The following is a 19,868-nucleotide window of genomic DNA, read 5'->3' as shown; positions in this document are numbered from 1 at the left end:
GACTGCAACTCCACTCACGACGAAAAGCGTCTTGGTGCGAGTGCCGCCTTGGAAATTCCAACGCGCAGAACCGATGACATTGCGCATTCTCTTCGGTGGCGAATAGATCTAACCAAGGCTCTCCCCGCTGCAGAAAGAGGCCTTGTGCCACGTCCGAGTTCAGACGCCATTCCTGATCCATCATGCACCATCGGCTGAGTTCCTCCACCCTGGCGTTCAGAGAACATGCCAGGTGTTGAACCACCAGGGTCACGCCCTGATGTTCCAGCCACTGCCAGAGGCGCAGAGCCTCCTGGCAGAGGGTCCACGACCCCACCCCGCCCTGTTTGTTGCAGTACCACATGGCGGTGGTGTTGTACGTGAACACCTGCACTACACTCCCCCGGACAGAGGGAAGGAATGCCTTCAGTGCTAGACGAATGTTCCACAGCTCCAAAAGGTTGATATGGAGCTGGGACTCCGCCGGAGACCAGAGGCCTCTGATCTCCGCCTCTCCCATGTGGCCTCCCCAGCCCTGGAGGGACGCGTCCGTCACAACTACATGCTCTGGTTGGGGAAGGGAAAGGGATCCGCCCCTGACCCAATCGCGGTCCGTGAACCACCTCTGCAGCTGTCTCGCAGTGCCCTCTGAGATCAGGACATGGTCGGACAGGTTGCCCTGATGCTGGGCCCACTGAAACTTCAGGTCCCACTGCAGAGCCCGCATCCGCCACCGGGTGTGATGCACCAGAAGGATGCAGGAGGCCATCAGCCCCAGAAGCCGCAGCGTCAACCTGACCGAGACTCGGGATAAAGGCTGAAAGATTGGAATCAGAGCCTGAATATCCCGAACCCGCTGTTCGGGAAGATAAACCCAAAACTGCGCCGAGTCGAGAACCGCTCGACTCGGCGCAGCTTCTGAGAGGGGCACAGGTGTGACTTCGGCACATTGATGGAGCACCCCAGCTGGTGCAGGAGGTCTGCCATCGTCTGGAGGTGGCTGACGGCTGTCTGGGGCGAGCCCGCCTTCAACAACCAGTCGTCGAGATAGGGGAAGACTGAAACCCCTAATCTGCGCACATGAGCTGCGACCACCGCCATCACCTTCGTGAACACCCGTGGGGCGCTGGTAAGCCCGAAGGGGAGCACGGTAAACTGAAAGTGCTCATGGCCAACCGTGAACCGCAGGTAGTGCCGGTGGGCCTGCAGGACGGGAATGTGGAAATAAGCGTCCTGCAAGTCCAACGCTACCATCCAGTTTCCTTGGTCCAGAGCAGCTAAGACCTGAGCCAGTGTCAGCATTTTGAACTTCTCCTTCCGGAGAAAGCTGTTGACGTTCCGTAGATCCAAGATAGGGCGTAGGCCCCCTTTGCCCTTCTTGGGTACCAGAAAGTAGTGGGAGTAACAACCACACCCTACTTCTGGCCCAGGAACGCGCCTGATGGCCCCCTTGGCCAAGAGGGCTGGAACTTCCTCTTGCAGAAGTCGCAAATGATCCCCCGACATGCGGTGGTACTGCGGTGGCATGGCTGGAGGGGTCGCCTCGAAGGGGAGGGAGTAGCCCCTTCGAACAATTTGCAGCACCCACCTGTCCGAGGTGACAGTGCGCCAGTGGAAGTGGTGATGGCGAATGCTGCTCCCCACTGGCGTCACATGGGCCTGAAAGCACGGACTAGGAGGCTTTAGAGGCAGATGCTGTGGGGGAAGGTGTGGTCTGGCCTCGCCGTTGTCCCCGACCGCCGCCACGGCAGTTTCCACGGCCGCCACCACGTTGAAAATTAGACTGCGGTGTATGGCTGGCAGCACGTGTGGGGGCGCCCCTTCCTTGGCCACAAAAGGAGCGAAAGGCACCTGTTTGCTGGCGCGGGGACGAGAGGCCCAAGGACTTGGCCGTAGCCCTGGAGTCCTTAAAGCACTGAAGCGCATGGTCTGCCTTGTCGCCAAAAAGGCGACGGCCATCAAAAGGCATGTCCATGAGAGTATTCTGGAAAAGTTGGCGGACCTCAACCAGGCGTGGCGACGAATCGCCACCGTCGTTGCCATCGCTCTTCCCAGTGAGTCGGTGGTATCCAGTCCACACCGGATGGAAAACCGTGCTGCATCTCGACCCTCTGCAAGGGCTTGGGTGAGTTTAGCCCTGACCTCCGCCGGGCATTCTGGCAGCACGTCCGTGACCGTGTCCCACAGACAGCAGGTGTAGCGGCCCAAGAGGCATGCGGTGTTGGAAGACCGCAGTCCCAAACTCAGGGAGGAGAATACCTTTTTCCCGTATTGCTCGTAGCTCTTGGATTCTCGATCGGGCGGAGCCGTCGGGAATGCGGACTGGGAGTTGGAGGCCTGGATGACCAGGTTCTTGGGGGTGGGATGGGTGGACCGGAAACAAGGGTCACCTGGAGCGGACCTGTAGCGGGCCTGGACCAAGTGCCCAAGAGAACGGCTGTCAAGGCCTAATTAAACTGCAGCAGAGGCTCAGCCGAGCTTGACTGTGGTTTAAGGACCTCAGTGAGGAGGTTAGTCCTCACAGCCGCGACGGGGAGCTCAAGGCCCAATGCCTTGGCCGCCCTCGTCAGCACCACACTGTAGGTTGCCCCCCTCCTCCGTAGCCCCGGTAGGAGGGGAGACAAAACCAGTGTCTGGCGAAGTGTCCAGACTACTAGCATTCCCAAGGTCAACTGTCCAGTCCTGCTGGGACTGAAAATCACGTGTCAGAGGGTCATCAGACCCCTCCCAATACACCTTGTCACCCATCTCCTGATAGTCAGGGATGTCAAAGGATGGGGCCGGTTTGTTGAAGTAAAAATCTCCCATCGGCGTCGAGTATGGTGCCGAGCGGCGCCGCTCCGATGTCGGAACCGGATCGAGGGAGGCATCGGGGACGCCGTCGCCCCAATGCGGCGCCAGAGGGGACACCCTAGGGACCGGTGCTGGTGAGGTTGTCAGGTCAACCAGCGACGACCCGGATCCGGAGGCAGATCCAGCGGGGCCCTGCGGTGCCGGGCCAGAAGGTGCCGGCGGCATCGGGCCGAAGCACCCGCCGGCATCGGGCCGAAGCACCCGACCCGCTGGGGCCCCCAGATGGGTCCGCTGGGCCCGAAGGCACTGCGGAGCCCGTCGGAGGAGAGAGCGACCTCATGGCCATGAGGAAACGCTCGATCCCCTCCGGCGTCGCGTCGCGTCCCGCCCAGGGACCGGAGGGTATGAAGCAGGCCGTGACGCCTTCAACTCTGACGGAGCCGCGTGGGTGGTGTGACCCGAACCCCTGGCCGTGTCGTGTGAGCATCGGGGGGAGTCGGAAGAGCAATGACGCCTCTTCGAATTCTTGTGCTTACCTGATGACTTCAAGCCCGAAGACCGATGGTGACTCCCGGAGCTATGATGGCTCCGACCCCGCGACCGGTCCCTCGACCTCCTTCCGGACCAGGACCTCTTGTGGCGCGGGGCCGACTGCCGGAGCTCGAGCCGCTTGCGGGACCGCTCCCACCTAGCTTTCGACGTAGTCGGGGCAGGCCTTGTCGTCGTGATCGAAGCCGAGACAGTGAAGGCACCGGCAGTGAGTGTCGGTAACCGACATCAGTCGGTTGCAGTCCTCACAGGGTTTAAATCCAGGCAACCCTACCGGCACGGTTCAGAGTCGAGAAGTCTTTGAAAAATGATCAAAAGGAATCGAAAAAGTTAGTCAAAAATTGACTATGGGTACCACTTTTCCGGATCGGCGCTTGCTGCTGCGGAAAAAAGAAGAACTGAGTCAGCGTGCGAGGGTGGCGTCTAAGTACTCCGGTGACGTCATTCGGGCACCAACGACGCTGACGAAGGACGCGGAGCCGCTGATGACGCCTACCGACGCGCAAGGGTACTGCTACACAAATGTTTCCGGATCCAGACTGATGCCTGGGGATATTCTAAGGTAAGGAATCTAATACTGACCTGTTTCTTTCAGATTTGTTACTTTCTAGAGTACATGCTTGGGAACGGACAGACAAAGGTTGAGAGCATAGACTTGCCTACTTCCTATATGTCATAACCAATCAGAAATATAAAAATCAGTGGTTTCATGGAAAATGCTAAGTAATGGATTACTTAATCTTCTGGATTTTGTATATTTTACCTACTACATCATCTCAACCTATCCAACTGACCAATGGGACAGAATGGTACGATCAAATCGGTGATGTCAAGGGGTGTCAACTAGAAATCGATTGAGTATAATTGTCCAATGTGCGAACTAGGGCGTCCTCTATTCTTGCCCACTTTTTCGATTCACCTTGTGTAACAGAGACTGATGATTTGGACTTCCAGAAACTAAGGCCAACAGCGACTTATACTGCATTTGCTGTCGACTGGTAAGGTTGTGTAAGAGGAACCTCTCGGGCTGGAAGGTTCCTGACAACAATTGTGGCATTCGGTGCTGCAATACAGACAGAGACAGGCGAATTTGTTCATGAACTGGAACTGGTCATTTGGTAATTACTTTACTTACTATCTATGGTTTGTATGAGGGTTATAAGCTTTACTGGTTTGATTTATCTCATGATTAGTCTCCCTCTGCGGAGATTTCCCTTTAAAATCCGATTCCTATAGCTTATTAACGTGCATTAAATTTATAAAATAATACTCAAATTCGATGACCTTTCTTCCTTGGAGGCGATAAAAATACCAACTAAAATTACCATTCTGGGGCTTCTATTTCATTCATTTATTGGAGTCAATGTGTTCAATTGCAAAATTCAGTAATCTATACACCTGTTGCTTTGATCTAAATCAAGTAATCAGGAGATGAATGTAACTATTATTTTATTCCATGTCTTCATAGGATGATAGTTTCATCCCCTAAATATTCTAGTCCCTTTCAGCACAGAACAAGATCCATCAGAGGACCTAAGGGAAGACACTACATTGGTAGCTGAGGTTATTCTGGACAAATTCAGTCAGTAGTAAAATTGCATATGAGGCCCAACACATTTTGCTACAACCGTATCTGCTCTCCACCTTGTAGTCTCTCCCGCTTCCTTGTGCATCCTACATGTGTGGTATCTCTGTTAAGTGAAGCTCGTCAAAGAACATGTGTTTTAATTCATTAGTGTAAATAAAGCCTCTCTTCCATGCTGCTACATGGTGAAGTATGAGCTTTTACCTCTTTGGAGGCCAGCATGTTGCTTCGTTCAAGGTGGTGTACACAATGTTATAGCGAGAAGGACATACCAGGCAGTGGGCAGCCCAGGATCTCAGCTCGCAAGCAGATGGTGCCATTCTCGAACCAGGTTTGTGGGTTGATGCGGATGTAGCGGGCGGCCATCGGCGTGGGCAGCATGTTCAGCACGGGTGTCTCAATGTCGCTGTTCGCTTTAAAAATCTGAAAGGTTGACAGACAGCGAGAGTGTTAGAACGTGAAGCTCCTAGAGGGCCTTTTATTGACAATTTTTCAGTTTCTCATTGAGTATTGTGCTGAGAAATATGATTTCTTTGGTTCTCAACAACTACACACAGAGGTCAACAGTTACACATCACTTTTATTCAAGGTTTACGCCCTTCTAGACCAGCTCTCTGCAACTATACCAAAACAATCAGGCTCAGATGGATTTTATTGCTGTCTAATGGAGGCATTGATTTTTTAACTTATTTTCTTCCAATCATATTTTATTACTGCCAGGACCATAACTTTGATTTAAATGGAGCTCTATTCTTTTCTTCGTTATTGTCTGACACTTCATTTTATTAATGTCTTATGTATTACTCACCCTGTGATGCTCATGCTGCAAACTTTCAGGGGTTTACGAATCAAGACGCATATTATTAAGGACAGGCAATAAAATTATCGCCGCTTTATCGGCAGGAAACTGCCGCTAATGCGGCGATAATTGTCTTGATAATATGCCCTTGAGAATTCCCATAGCAGCCTAGGTTAACACCAGAACCTGGGCTTCTACGGGAATTCACAAGGACATATTATCAAGCCCATTATTGCAGTTTCCTGCCGATAAAGCCGCGATAATTTTATTGCCTGTGCTGGATAATATGCCCCCAAGTTCTCCCTTTTCTTGACTCTTAAGTGCTTCTCATAGTGAGTCAGAGTCTCATCATCATCTTCTGCTGGAACGTCACTAAAGGCTTGTTCATCCCTATGAAGCTTGCAATTGGAAATGTGCTTCTTTGCTTACCACATGATCAGTGATGCAGCCAAGGATTCCAATTGGGGTGATTCTGCTGCAGCCCAGTGCCAAAGAAAAACCTATTCTCAATGAGGCTGAGCAGAAAATGACACACCTCAGAGACCTTATTATCCCGGTCCTATCTCCATCTGGGTTGTTATTGAAGATATCCTGAGGCTCTTAAGGGCATATTTGTGAGCCCCTTGCGCCGCCTCATATTTACGAGGCAATGCAAAGCCACTTTGCGTGGCTTTGAGTGGCCACACAGATATGGAGCAAGTTAAGGCAGCACAAATTGCTGCTTTGCCTTCCTCGTCACTCAGGAGATGTTCCATTGGCGTTGCTGTGGGTGTTAACACACAACACCCATGGGCTTTAATGCTTCCCCATATTTACAAGACCATGACCTGTAGATGCACCAAAACCTTATGCCTCCCCAGGGGAGGCGCAACGAGGAGAAATACCTTATTTTCCCTTCCTTTTTTTTCTTCTTTCTATGTGTGCTGCAGTCTATGGATGCCGCTGACCCAGGAATTAACAGAGCAACCAACCCCAGGCCTGGGGACAAGAAATTGCCTTGCAAAGGAGGAAGCAACACATTCCTCAGAGCGGCAAAAAAGATACATCAGAGACTTCGTCCAGCCAGCACAAATCTGAATAAACACCCCCTGGTTGAGACGCACATGGACAGATGAAGGGAACTGGCAACTTAGATGATCTGCAAGGCCATTGCTACTACCTGCATAATACACAACTGAGAGAGCAAATAGCAAAGTGTGTGAAATCTACCTTTTACGCATACGTCAAGTCAAGTCAAGTCAAGTCATAAAATTTATATAGCGCACTACATACCCAGAGGGTTTCAAGGCGCTTAGGAAGGGGAGGAGGATTATTTGTCAAATATCCACGTTTTAAGCTGCTTTCGGAACGCTAGGTGATTTTGGGTGAGGCGAAGGTAAGCGGGGAGTGAGTTCCATGTTTTGGCAGCCAGGTATGAGAAGGATCTGCCTCCCATGGTGGTCTTGTTGATGCGAGGTACAGTGGCGAAGGCTTGGTTGGAGGAGCGAAGTTGGCGGGAGGGGGTGTAGAAGGACAGTCGAGAGTTGAGGCAATTTGGTCCGATGTCGTAGAGTGATTTGTGTGCGTGGGTAAGCAGTCGGAAAGTAATCCTCTTATTGACGGGTAGCCAGTGGAGGTCTTTAAGGTGACTAGAGATGTGTTCGTTGCGTGGGATGTCTAATATGAGCCTGGCTGAGGCGTTTTGGATTCGTTGTAGTTTCTTCTGGAGTTTAGCGGTGGTACCTGCGTAGAGGGTGTTTCCGTAGTCCAGTCGGCTCGTGACTAGAGCGTGGGTGACTGTCTTCCTTGTCTCGGTGGGGATCCAGCGAAATGTTTTTCTGAGCATGCGAAGAATGTTGAAGCAGGAAGAGGATACAGCGTTGACTTGTCTGTTCATTGAGAGTGAGGAGTCCAGGATGACACCTAGGTTCCGTGCGTGGTCTGTCGGGGTGGGTGCTTTTCCGAGGGCTTCCGGCCACCAGGAGTTGTCCCATGCAGAGGGGGAGGTACCTAAGATGAGGACTTCTGTTTTGTCTGAGTTCAGTTTCAGACGGCTTTGTTTCATCCATTCGGCGACTTCTTTCATTCCTTCGTGAAGGTTAGTTTTGGCGGTGCTGGGGTCCTTGGTGAGAGATAGGATCAGCTGCGTGTCATCCGCGTACGAGATGATGTTGAGGTTGTGTTGGCGGGCGATGGCCGCGAGGGGGCTCATGTTTACGTTGAAGAGGGTGGGACTGAGTGAGGATCCTTGTGGTACGCCGCAGATGATTTCAGAGGCCTCGGACTTGAATGGTGGGAGGCGGACTCTCTGGGTTCTTCCGGTGAGGAACGAGGTGATCCATTCCAGTGCCTTTCCTTGGATTCCGATGTTTTTGAGGCGTTGTAAAAGGGTGCTGTGGCAGACTGTGTCGAAGGCTGCAGAGAGGTCGAGGAGGATGAGGGCGACTGTGTCTCCATTGTCCAGTAGAGTTCGAATGTCGTCTGTTGCTGCGATGAGGGCGGTCTCAGTGCTGTGTTTGGCTCGGAAGCCAGATTGTGAGGGGTCGAGTGAATTGTTGGCTTCGAGGAAGGCGGCGAGCTGGTTGTTGACAGCTTTCTCGATGACTTTGGCCGGGAATGGAAGAAGCGAGATGGGGCGGTAGTTTTTGAGTTCGGTGGGGTCCGCTGTTGGTTTTTTCAGAAGGGCGGTGAGTTCAGCGTGTTTCCAGTCTTCTGGGAAGGTAGCGGAGCTGAAGGAGCAGTTGATGACGTCTCGGAGGTGCGGAGCTATGACGGAGTCTGCTTTGTTGAAGATGTGGTGAGGGCATGGGTCTGTGGGGGATCCAGAGTGGATGGAATTCATCAGGCGGATGGTGTCCTCAGTGGAGATTGGGTTCCAGGCGTTAAGGGTGTTAACGGGGGAAAGATGGTCATCTGATGGTAGGGTGGGTTGGCTTCCGGGTTGGTTGTCAAAGCTGTTGTGGATGTCCGCAATCTTGTTGTGGAAAAAAGAGGCTAGGGAATCGCAGAGGGTTTGAGAGGGGGTGATGTTGTTGGAGTTGGCTGAGGGATTGGAAAATTCCTTGACGATGTTGAAAAGTTCCTTGCTGTTGTGGGCGTTGTTGTCAAGTCGATCCTTGAATGCTGTTTTCTTGGCTTTTCGGATCAGTTGATGGTGAGTACGGATGGCGCTTTTGAAGGCGTCCTTGCTGCTGGTGGATGGGTCTTTTTTCCAGGCTTTTTCAAGGGAGCGGCACAGTTTCTTGGACTTCTTGAGGTCATCGTTGAACCATGAGGTCTTCTTGCTGCCAAGTTTGTGTTATACTTCACCTTTTTCTGGCTGAGTCCTATTTTGTGCTGGTTTTAGGAATCTGCGATCTGTGATGCTGCGATCCAGCATCACTGTGTGTGATTAGACTCTAAAATAGTATTGGTAGAACTGGCTTGACCCAACTAGTCTTTTTGGATTTCCTATAAGGCCGTGGTAGCTGGCACAGAGACTGCACCAGTGGCTTGAAGGATAAATGCCATTTGTGGGTTGTAGTTTGTGCTTATTTATTGCTGCCAGGCGCCCCTGTACTATACCTGGGGTGCATGTTTAAGGAACTGCAGTATTATCCAGAAAAAAAAGTTGCCATTACCAATGTATATAGAATTGTCACCAAGCAGCCAGAATACAGTCAGTCTTCTGTGTTTGTTAAAGAAATTCACAAGTTTCTTTTAGTTTGGCAGCGGATCCAGAGGGGTCATTTTTTTTAAACCAGGGGGCTTATTTATGAGAGCCCTGCGTCTCTTTTGCACCACATAAAGATTTATGAAGCCAGGCAAAGGCAACCTGCGTGACTTGAGTGGCCTCATAAATTGTAAGTAAGGCGGCGCAGTGTAAATCGCTGAGTCGCCTCACTCTGCGCCCGGGAGGCATTTCAAGGGCACTGCAGTGGGGTTTCCCATGCAACATCCATGGAATTTGACGATGCCTCAGATATACAAAGTGATGTAAACCGGGGGAAGCGTCAGTGCTCTTCCGGAGGTGAAGCATCACAAGCAGAAATATGTTTATTTCTTCTAGTTGTTTCCTCTTTCCATGCATGCTGCACTCTGCAGCACACATGGGAAGAGGAAAACACCTTGTAGGATTGTTTTTGTGCAGGAAGGTGTCCTGTCCTGCACTTAAACTATTGAGCCTTGCTTAAATAGGGTGCATTCCTGCCCTTTCACGTTGGTGTGGGGCGGCACAGCAAGGCGACTTCCTACGCTAGGCCAAAATGCCATAAATGAGGCCACAAATGCTGTTCTCCTGATTGACACTCACTTCTCTTGTATGGTTATAAGAATAATGTTTCATTAGTACACCGTTGCTGCAAAAAGTAACGCATGAACTTCTTTTTAGTAAAGCAATGACTTCTGATGTACTTTAAAATAGATTGACCTCCGGATTATACAGTAAATAAGTACAATATGCATTCGTGTGCGCTCACTAAACGCTTGATACCTATGTGGCATAAATTAGCATAAAACATATTCTCACATGATGCCTGGTTTATATCGTACCACTAGAGGGCAGTCGAATCCAAGTCAAAGCAGTTTTCTTACTAAACTGTGTAAACTCCGTGTCAAGGCTGATTTCTGATGATGTGATCAAATCGATGCAGAGAGCAGAACAGGTCATTTTGACAAGTCTGTCTATTACCGACCCTCCTCTGTACTCCTCACATCCCGGTCTATTCCTGGAGAATTGAACAACACGTCATTGCTCCACACCTAGCTGGGGTGCAGCATGGTACCCTCTCCGAAGTCACCCCGCTTCTGCCGCCACTTTCCCTCCAGTCGCTCACTGCAGTCAGCTAACTGTCCGTCTGTCCCCATCCGTTTCCCAAGACTGCAGGAACAGAGGGGCATATTATCAAGGACCGGTGTTAAAATTATCGCAGTTTTAGCGGCAGGAAACTGCCGATAAAACGGCGATAATGGGCTTGATAATACGCCCTTGTTAATTCCCATAGAAGCCCAGGTTCTGAGGTTAACATGGGCTTCTATGCGAATTAACAAGGACGTATTATCAAGCCCATTATCGCCGTTTTATCGGCAGTTTCCTGCCGATAAAACAGCGATCATTTTAACACCGGTCCTTGATAATATTCCCCTGTGCTCCTCTGCGTTGGTTCGGAAATTGTGCTGCATTGCATTACCAATTATATAGCGCTTACCAGTGCTTTAAATGGAAAAAAATAAGTGCAGGTACTCACGTGATATGTGGATTAGGGGGCGGGGTTAGGGGGGGGGCACGGCTATGGAGGTGGGGCTACAGGCAGTACTCAGGGAGAGGGCCAGAGGCACAAATTGAATTTGTTTGAGGTGTAATTGGTCTGCAGATATGCACACTGCAGACAACACGTATACAAGAACATGCTCAGGGACACAGAAGCACTTGTGCACGCAGACAGGGTATTTAGTTCATGTGTTTTAGGATCGCATATTCTATTGTCCACATTACTACACCTTGATTCCCGACCCTCCCTCCCCCCCACTCCCACAGCTGTGCTTCAGCGTAATCATCACCACCTTTCTCCTCAATCTGGCTCCAGTCAAGTGTTGCCCTACTCTGCGATGCCAGCAGGAAGCCTACTCTTAGGTTTGAGTCAGGAGATGTGCCTCTTAGCAGGCCCTTCATGCACACCTACAGTGCAATTGTCCCCCCTCCCTGCCTGCTTTGATTGAATACATATGGGCGTTGCTCAGTTAGCAGATTGTAAAGGGAGATTAGCACGCGAGTGCTGCACGAAAATGGACCGACTCCTCAGCTGTGTAACGCTTCTTTCTCTACATACCAAATTGCAATGGGTTGGCTTGCTGCCCCAAGAGTACCAGTACTCTTTTTGAGACAAGAAAAAGTTCCGGTACTCAAAGGATGCCTAAAAATGAATGTGTCCGTCTGTAATGCAACCGGTGCTTGTGTAAAGCGCTCTGATACCTTCGGGTTGTGTTCACGTTACATAAAACTGCAAACAAAATAAAAATAAAAAAATAAGCCTAAAATAAATCAGATATTTTGGCTTTGCCAATGCTTATCTGCTGGATTAGATAAATGAGTAACAGCAATGATGTTGTGATGAATTGCAATTTAAAATGTTTAAATTCTGAAGCTATGTGGCATGACTGAGATCTGTGGAGTGGGTAGGGGGTCTTCTAAACACTTCATCATTTTCTCTCCTCTCAGCTTCCTAAAATCTTCCATCTGCTTACCTTAGGTTTTATTTCCTTCCTCTTCATCATTCCACTTTCAGTCTGTCTTTCTACCTGAACTTCCTGGTGCCACTCCCCCTTCACCATGTACTCTCTCTCTGTCACACACACACACACCATTACCACGCTACTGCCCTTACCTGGAGTTAAGTGACATGAGCACGGTGGTGGCAGTACCCCTGTTTTGTGGTCAGTAGTAATCAGTAGTGGAACAGGCTTTTTTTACCTCTGTCCCTGGAGTGAGGTTCATTGGCCCACTCGTGTAAAGTTCCACGGCTGCAATGCTTAATTTGAGCCAGAGGATTCCGGTGCTTGGCACCAGCTCTTAGTTCTTAGCACCGATACTTGTGACAGCCTGCCACATGGTGGCACTGTCTGCCAAATATGGGTATGAACACAACAGCAAATGTGTATTGACCTAATATACTTTAACAATCACTAATACCTGCCACCCAAGCAATTGTTACAGCTTTGTGGACCTTGAATGGTATGAATTGTCACACGTGTAAGAGTGTGAAGGTTAGTAGCTGTCTTGGTATTGTAACTGGCACCGCTGGCAGGGGCATGGACGAGGCAAGCTGCTGTGTCCTCCTGATAAGGCCCCTGGCACTTATTGTTTTACAAATTAACCCCTGCATGGCAGTGTACTTAACTTACCCTTGGCCTGCATGGGTTGTGTGTAGCTTCGAACAGTGCATGGTACTTCTGTGTGCCTGGGTGTGTTGCATGTCATGGAAGCCTGTGGGTTCAATTTTGAAAACCCAAGACCTGGAAAGCCTAGTGAAGGTGAGGACTGCAACCCTCAGACAGGATGTGTATTGTTGACAATCCTAAAGGCTGGGGTGGGGCACACACACTGAGGTGAGCAGGGAAACTGCAGTGCACATCAAAAGTTTCTGAAATTTCAGGAAGAGTTACTGGATAGTGGGGGCTGGGTTCCTTGTCAGGGAGAGGCTGGGCTGATAAGGTCTCACTGGGGCAGGGAAGCTTGATAGAGAGGAAAGCGTAGGCCTTTGAAACTTTACGAGGCATATTTCAGTGGAGGCTGACAGCTGACTGCCCGTTGTGATCCCCCGAAACCCCCTTGGTATGTGTTTGTGAGTCAATCAGAATTGGAGCCATTCCGACTGTGGCAGGCTGTGCCTTTAGCAAAGGGCGGTGCATAGGAGAGAGCACTTAAAAAAAGCCGACATCCACAACCGAGTGACACTAAATCACCTCTGTCTCTGGACTGTAAAGGTGGGAGCATGCGTCCCCCACTTTGCTCAACAGCTCTGTTAATTGAGTGAAGAAGATTACGAAAACTTCTAACTGTTGGAACCAGGACTAGGGACCAAGGTCTGCTGGTGTCTCTGCTGGTTGAGAGGCCATCACCCAGGAGTCAAGACCACTTGGCCTTAGCTTGGAGCACCAGTCTTCTGTCTACCCTGTGAGGAGGCAGAGAAAGCGGTGACCAGCGGGAATCCTGCCAAGTGGATCCTGGTGGAGAGAAGGCTGAGACTCCCAGTCCTCTCAGTAATGTTGCTGCAGTACCAGTCAGTGTGCCTTGTGGGGGCCCCGTGATTTAAATGCTGTCGCCCTTGTGCAACCGAATAACAAAAAGAGAGTGCCAATACTGATATTGTAATTCAAAAGACCAGATCTCATCCAGAAGAAGTATGCAACTCACCACTGGGAAATGCTATTTAATAGCTATTTATTAGAAACAATTTATAGAAAACACAAGTTGTAAGGTTATAACCTCAATCCATTTGACAAATTATTATAAAGATTGGGTGAAAAAAAGACACAAAAGGAATGAAATCACAGCCATACTATCACTCTCATTAATACCCAGACATGTCACAATCAAACCACTAGTATACTCACATACATACAAAAGGCCTCCGCACAACTAGGTGGAGTCAGTACACCAGTGTGAGGAGCAGGTGGTTTGCTCAAGCATTAAAAAATCAGAATAATAGGTTGTCTGAAACAATACACCCCTATGGATAACAAAACAGTCAGAAAATAACCTAATGTTAAACAATGGTAGTGTAAATAAGATCAAGTGCAATGAAAATAAATACACAGATCACATTAGCAGACCGAGACAACGGCCTACGCGTTTCGAATCCCTATCAATCACCACGGACTCTCCTAAGGGCCAACGTTATTCCTGTTCAAAGCGTCAATGTGTGAGCAGAGGCACTGCTCAAGGTTCCTCTAGCCGGGGGAGTTTGTCACAAGTAGCTTCAGGGGAAGATCATAAGCATTGCGTGGGACCAGGGAATGGTGCTACGGCAGCGCCGAGTTCAATCAGCAGGCAAATGAGTCGATCAAAAGTCCAACGATGAGGCAGTTTGAATTGCTTGTAGTCGCGGGCTGTGGGAACTAATCTCTTGCACATGCGCCATCATTTTCGTAGCTGCCCTTGTGCAGCACATTTCAGCAATCCTTGTGTGCCAGGTGGGGTGCACCATGAAATAAGGACTGTCACCCTTGTAGAGTGTCAGGCGGCGAGCTCCGTATGCCAGGTGGAGGCCTCCGTGAAGTAAGATCTGTCACTCTTATGCCAGTTGGTGACCCTTATATGCTAGCTAGGTATAACCTGATTACAAAAATTGATTCATCCGTAACAGGCAAATGCAGGAGACATGGTACTGGCACTTGTACGATGTGCTAAACAGAAGCTTTAAACAACTACTGAAGGATTGTTAAAAAACTGATTAATCATAAATTGACTCATTTTCAAGTCAAGTCAAGTCAATTTTTATTGTATAAAATTATTAAAAATTATTACAAAGTACATTTTGATCATCATAGAACATAAAACACGTGTTTAATGTTAACTATTAGAGAATGTTATCCATATGAAAAATAAATATCATGTATTTCAATTTGGTGCTATGATTCCCTGTTCGGCTTGCTGTGGAGAAGTGTGGCTCAAGTGGTTGGAGCGGCAGACCCTGATGCAGAGGTCTGGCCCGGACCAGGGTTCAATTCCCTGCCTCGGCGGGTCTTGGGCTCAAATTTCCCCGGACCTTGCAATTCTCGCCTCGGTGCCTATTCCATTCATGGAGTCCCACTCTGCAACTCTGGGCAATAGCTTGCTTAATCTCCACGACGGCCCCTCGCAGCGGGATGCCTGGCTTTCACCTAGGGGATGCCCAATAATGGGTTGTATAACAGGGGAATACCAGGACGGGTTCCCTAAGCAAGTGCTTAGAAACCGGTCGGTGATACAGCGGTATATAAATGAATCTACACACATTTACAAGAGGGATTGGGCTTTCATCATGTATTTAACCCCCCTGCAGGCCAACATTGGAGATGATCCATCTAGCCATCGTATTACAGCTTGCCTACATGTCCGAATGTTCAATTTATTAAAAATGTTCTTTAAAAGCCGTCTCCTCAAATCCTTAAGCACCGGGCAAACACATAGTAAGTGAGTGAATGTTTCATTCTGATATCCACATAGACGACAATGAGGGTCAGTGTGACAATTTTGCCAGGATGGTAACAAATCCTTTGAAAACTGTAAGCCTAGTCGATGTTTTATATATCTTGGTTTTAGGGAACTATTAAAGTGGCTTTACAGATAGGTCTGTGGCTTTATCCCGGAATATGAATTTATCACAGTCCACCCGTGTCGTCGTTTTGCGGTACTTGTTTTATCTTCCAGATAGGATTCCCATTTGACCGCGTTGTTTGCTATTTTGTCAAAAGTATGTCTATCTGGCCTTGTGTCCCAAATTTCTTGAATTCCTATACAGTTCAGGGATTGGGACAGGAAACCTCCCCAACTGTTCGGCACGTGCAGTTTCTGCTGGGTATCGATTTCTTTCCAGCAGAGGTTGTCCATTGAGCCGTCTTCTGACATTCGTATTTTATGACAGTTTCACAAAGGTTCCCATACTGCGGAACTTCTGATTCAGAAGACCGAATTCTAGACGAACCTGCGCCGGTGCTGACGATTTTGGGAGGTTTAGGACTGCCTTGTATACCTTTGTTTGTAGGCTGTTTAACAGCCCTACTTCTTTGCCACACCAAGGTGGCCAATGCGTATGACAAGGTGGGTAGGGTTTGTGCTTTTATCACTTTCAACAGGTGTGTATAATTTGGACAACTTAGTTTTTTTTGTAGTTGCCGGTATGCGTAGATCAGGGACTGTGCTTTAGCTTTTAGATCAATTTTGTGTTCTTTGTTCGTTTGTCCTCGTCCCAACTTCAGACCTAGGTACTTGTATGATGTTTCCTCCTTTATTGGGATACTATTTGCGTACCATTTAAATTTTGGTTTTTTTGGATCCACGATGCGGATCACTTTGGTTTTGTCTTTATTCAGTTCCAGACATTCGTGTTCCAAATAGGTTACCAAGTTGTTGATCGCCCTTTGCAAGCCTATTGGCGTTTGACTCAGAACGACAATGTCATCTGCATACTGCAGGAAGGGGATAGGAATTTTTGACAAATGTGGTGGATGACATTCCCTGACCTCCATGTGACTGACAATGTCTGCCATATAAAGGTTGAATAAACTTGGGGCCAGTATACAGCCTTGTTTTAAGCCCTGTTGTGTTCTAATTTCGTCCGTTACGCTGCTACCGTCTCCCAATTTTACTCGAGCCCAGGTGTTACTATACAAGCCTATAATAGCCTCCAGAAGCTTCTTCGGGATGCCCAATGATCTTAATTTTTCCCATAGACGGGTTCTGTTCACTCTGTCAAAGGCTGCTCGCAGGTCTATAAAGCAAGCATACAGTCTCGTCTTCCTTTTTTCAGCTTTTTCCTTCAGGAGAGCCAGGGTTATCAAGTTTGTTAGTGTGCCGGTCCTTGTCCGGAAGCCAGTTTGGAACATGGGTTTTATATTCGTGTCTTCCATCCAGTCTTGGAGAAGTGATAGTAAGCATGACCCATATAATTTTGCCTCAACATCCATCAGCGAAATCAGCCTATAGTTTCCTGGCTCATTATGGTCACCTTGTTTGAAAATGGGGTGAATTATACTCCCGTTCCAGGATCTTGGCAGTATATTCTGGTTGTAAATTGAATTAAAGAATGGTGTTAAATATTCTGCCCAGAATTCCGGCGAATGCTTGAAGATAGAGTTTGGAAGCCCGTTAGGACCCGCTGCACCCTCTTTTTTCAGGCGGTTTATTATAGCTTTCAGCTGATCTGTTGTTACTAGGGTATCAGGCACGGTGTTTACTAATTTTTCTGATTTACTAACAAGTATGGTTTTCAAGTTTCCCTTTGTCCCCAATTCCACAACCCACAGTTAGCTTCAGACTTACTTCTAGTGGATTATGTCCTGTTCTTAAGATAGTTTCCGAATGTTCGGAATTTCTAATGCAGGATTTGCACTCTGATTTACAGGGCCAGTTTTGACCATCCATCTTGTCGATAAACATGTTTTTAACATGCTGAGTCCACTTGCTTTCTCCAATACCTGCCTCCTGTCTTAGGGTATTCCCCTTTGTCAGTTTATTAATAATACCCCAAAATGTTCTGGCATTACTGTGTTTCCCGGCAATTAGTAATTTTATCCACATTTCCTCTTGGTACGATGTTTTTGTGCTACTCAGCATGATCTTATATCTTTTCCGCATGACTTTCAATTTTAACTTATCTGGTTTTATTCCACTTTTTATCAATAATACCTGTTTGCGAACTTCTCGTGCGATTTTTCTTTTTTCCTCTCTCAAGGTGATGTTATACCAAGGCTTTTTCCCAGTATTGATTCTTCTTGATTTCTGATTTATAATTGGGGGATTTCTTGTTACTGCTTCACATAGATGTTCCCTTGTTTTTACCGGGTTTTCTTTTTCTTCCGATGTTAGTCTGAGCAGTTCATTTTTTAATTTATCCATTGTTGGTTTTATATCTTTACCTCCCCATTTTAGTTTACGTAGATTGAATTTTTCGGTGTACTGGATGACGGTGTTTTGTTTTTCCGTCTTGATGACCAACATTTTTATTTTGGTACTTAGAGGAAGATGATCGCTTTCCACACGTTGCTCCACCGAAAATGAGCTCACCATCGATATCAAGCTGTTGCTCATTATTGTGAAGTCAACCGCTGACTTTCGATTACCGCTTACAAAAGTTATAGGTATGCCACTGTCCACACTATTTTTCTTGTTCAGGATAAAAAGGCCCAGTTTTCCGAGAGCTTGAGTTATTTTATCATCTTTTGTTAGATTGCTATAGAAGTCCCCTGAGATAATCATGGAATGCGACGCATGAGTGCTTTGCAAAGCCCTGATCAAGGTTAGTAGTGTTATCACTATTTTAATTTTTCTCTTTCTTTTCCGGGTGTACATAAACGTTAAGCACTAACAGATTGCAAATACCTGAACCAGAGTCCAATTTCTCCGTAAGTTTTATTGCTTGTATCCAGTTTACCACAGTGTCTAGTTCTTCTGATTGCCATCTATATTGTTGGGCGATATACATTGATAAGCCTCCTCTAGGATGACCAAATTTAGAGAGTTTTTCGGCAAGGACGTGAAACTCAATATAACCCAGGATGGAAACTTGGCACAGGTTCCAAGTTTCTTGTAGCAATATTAAGTCGTGTTGATCCAAGAAGTTTGCGGTTTCATGGTCGTGCCCCATACTATCAAAACCATGAACATTCCAGGAACAGAGGCTGATCATGTGTGGGTTTGCAGCAGTGGATTCCGTTTGGTTACCAACTGTTATCCGTGGATGTAGTGTTGTATCTTCTTTTAAGTAACCGGACATGTTAGGAACATTTATTGCTCAAAACCGATGCCACCCAAGACCAATCAGTAATCTGTTCCTGAACGCCTTCTTGCACCGATGCATTTTCGTGTCTCCTTATATTTTGTAATATTTTTTGCGGAGTTACTGAACAAGCTCCCTTTAGGCATGATTTTTGGGTGTTCCCCTCTTCCATTTTTTTTTTACCAATGCTTATGTTTTTTAGAAGTGGAAATGGATATTTTTTCCATTCGTCCCGCCTCAGTGCTATGCCCCAGGCTTCAAAGGACGTGCTCATTGCAAGTATTCTGTCAACTATGTCCTTGGATGAACAGGTGGTTAAGGACTCTTCTACCTCTGAAATATTTTTTGTGTGCTTAAATTCTACGGACAGAAGATCTTGAGATGCTATACCGTTCAGTTCTGGGATTTATTTTAGTAGCCGCATTATATTACCTCTATTCAAAAAATGTTGGCGCCCTGTTGTCTGGTATTCAGGTATGAATGCCAGTTTAATGTTTGTTTCTGCTTGTGTTTCTGAGCTCAATTTTGCATTTTTTTCTTCTTCTGATTTTGTATTTTGTGTTGTTTCACCTTTTACGTTTATTCTTCTCCCTTGACTCAGAGTTTTTATTGTTATTTCTTCATATGAATTGTCTGTTCTTTTAGGGTGGGTAATGGGTTCATTAATCCTGTCCGTGTTACTGTCAATCTTCGTATTTTGAAGTATTTGGGTACACGTTATTTGTGTATTTGCAGTAATTTTTATTGGTGTTCTTCTGTTTTCCTTTTCATCTGCTCTTTTTATGGATTGCCTTTGGTTAGTTTTATCTATTATATTTTGTTTAGTATCCACGTTAGTTGGGTCATTTTGGGACCTTATGTCTTGGTTTGCTGGTTTGACCTGGGGTATTTGTATTTCGTCTATCTGGTGAACTGTTACAATCTGATTTATACAGGCCTCTTGGTTTAAGACCCTTTCGTCAATCTCGTCTTGAGTCTTATCTTTATCCTGAGTTCGTGGGATTTTTTTTTTGTTTCTTTTTCTGGCTATTCAGTTGTTTAATCCCTTGTTTGTGTTTTGGTTTTATGGAGGTTGAGAGGATTGATGATTCTGTAATCCGGCTATTCCCATTCGCTGCACTTGACTGGGCTGATTGATCTGGGGACATGCCTATATGCTTTGAAACAGTTACTTCAGAAGCTGGTTTCTCTTTCTTAGTGGTGGTATGGTAAAAGATGGGATACGTAT

General features: G+C 47.4%; 1 protein-coding gene across 1 annotated transcript in view; it reads right to left on the bottom strand.

Moving 5' to 3' along the window:
- The window catches only part of LOC147726028 (putative carboxypeptidase X1), a 369,873-nt gene that overhangs the window by 93,115 nt on the left and 256,890 nt on the right, over window positions 1-19,868 (bottom strand). Inside the window, exon 6 of the mRNA XM_086960142.1 lies at window positions 5,179-5,329. Coding sequence (XP_086816268.1) covers window positions 5,179-5,329 — 151 coding nt within the window. The remainder of the gene's footprint in view (window positions 1-5,178; window positions 5,330-19,868) is intronic.

This window comes from Lissotriton vulgaris, chromosome 3_1 (assembly GCF_964263255.1).
Source record: "Lissotriton vulgaris chromosome 3_1, aLisVul1.2, whole genome shotgun sequence".
Classification (NCBI taxonomy): domain Eukaryota; kingdom Metazoa; phylum Chordata; class Amphibia; order Caudata; family Salamandridae; genus Lissotriton; species Lissotriton vulgaris.
Note: the sequence above shows the minus strand (reverse complement) of the source record. Positions and strands in the feature narration are given on the sequence as shown.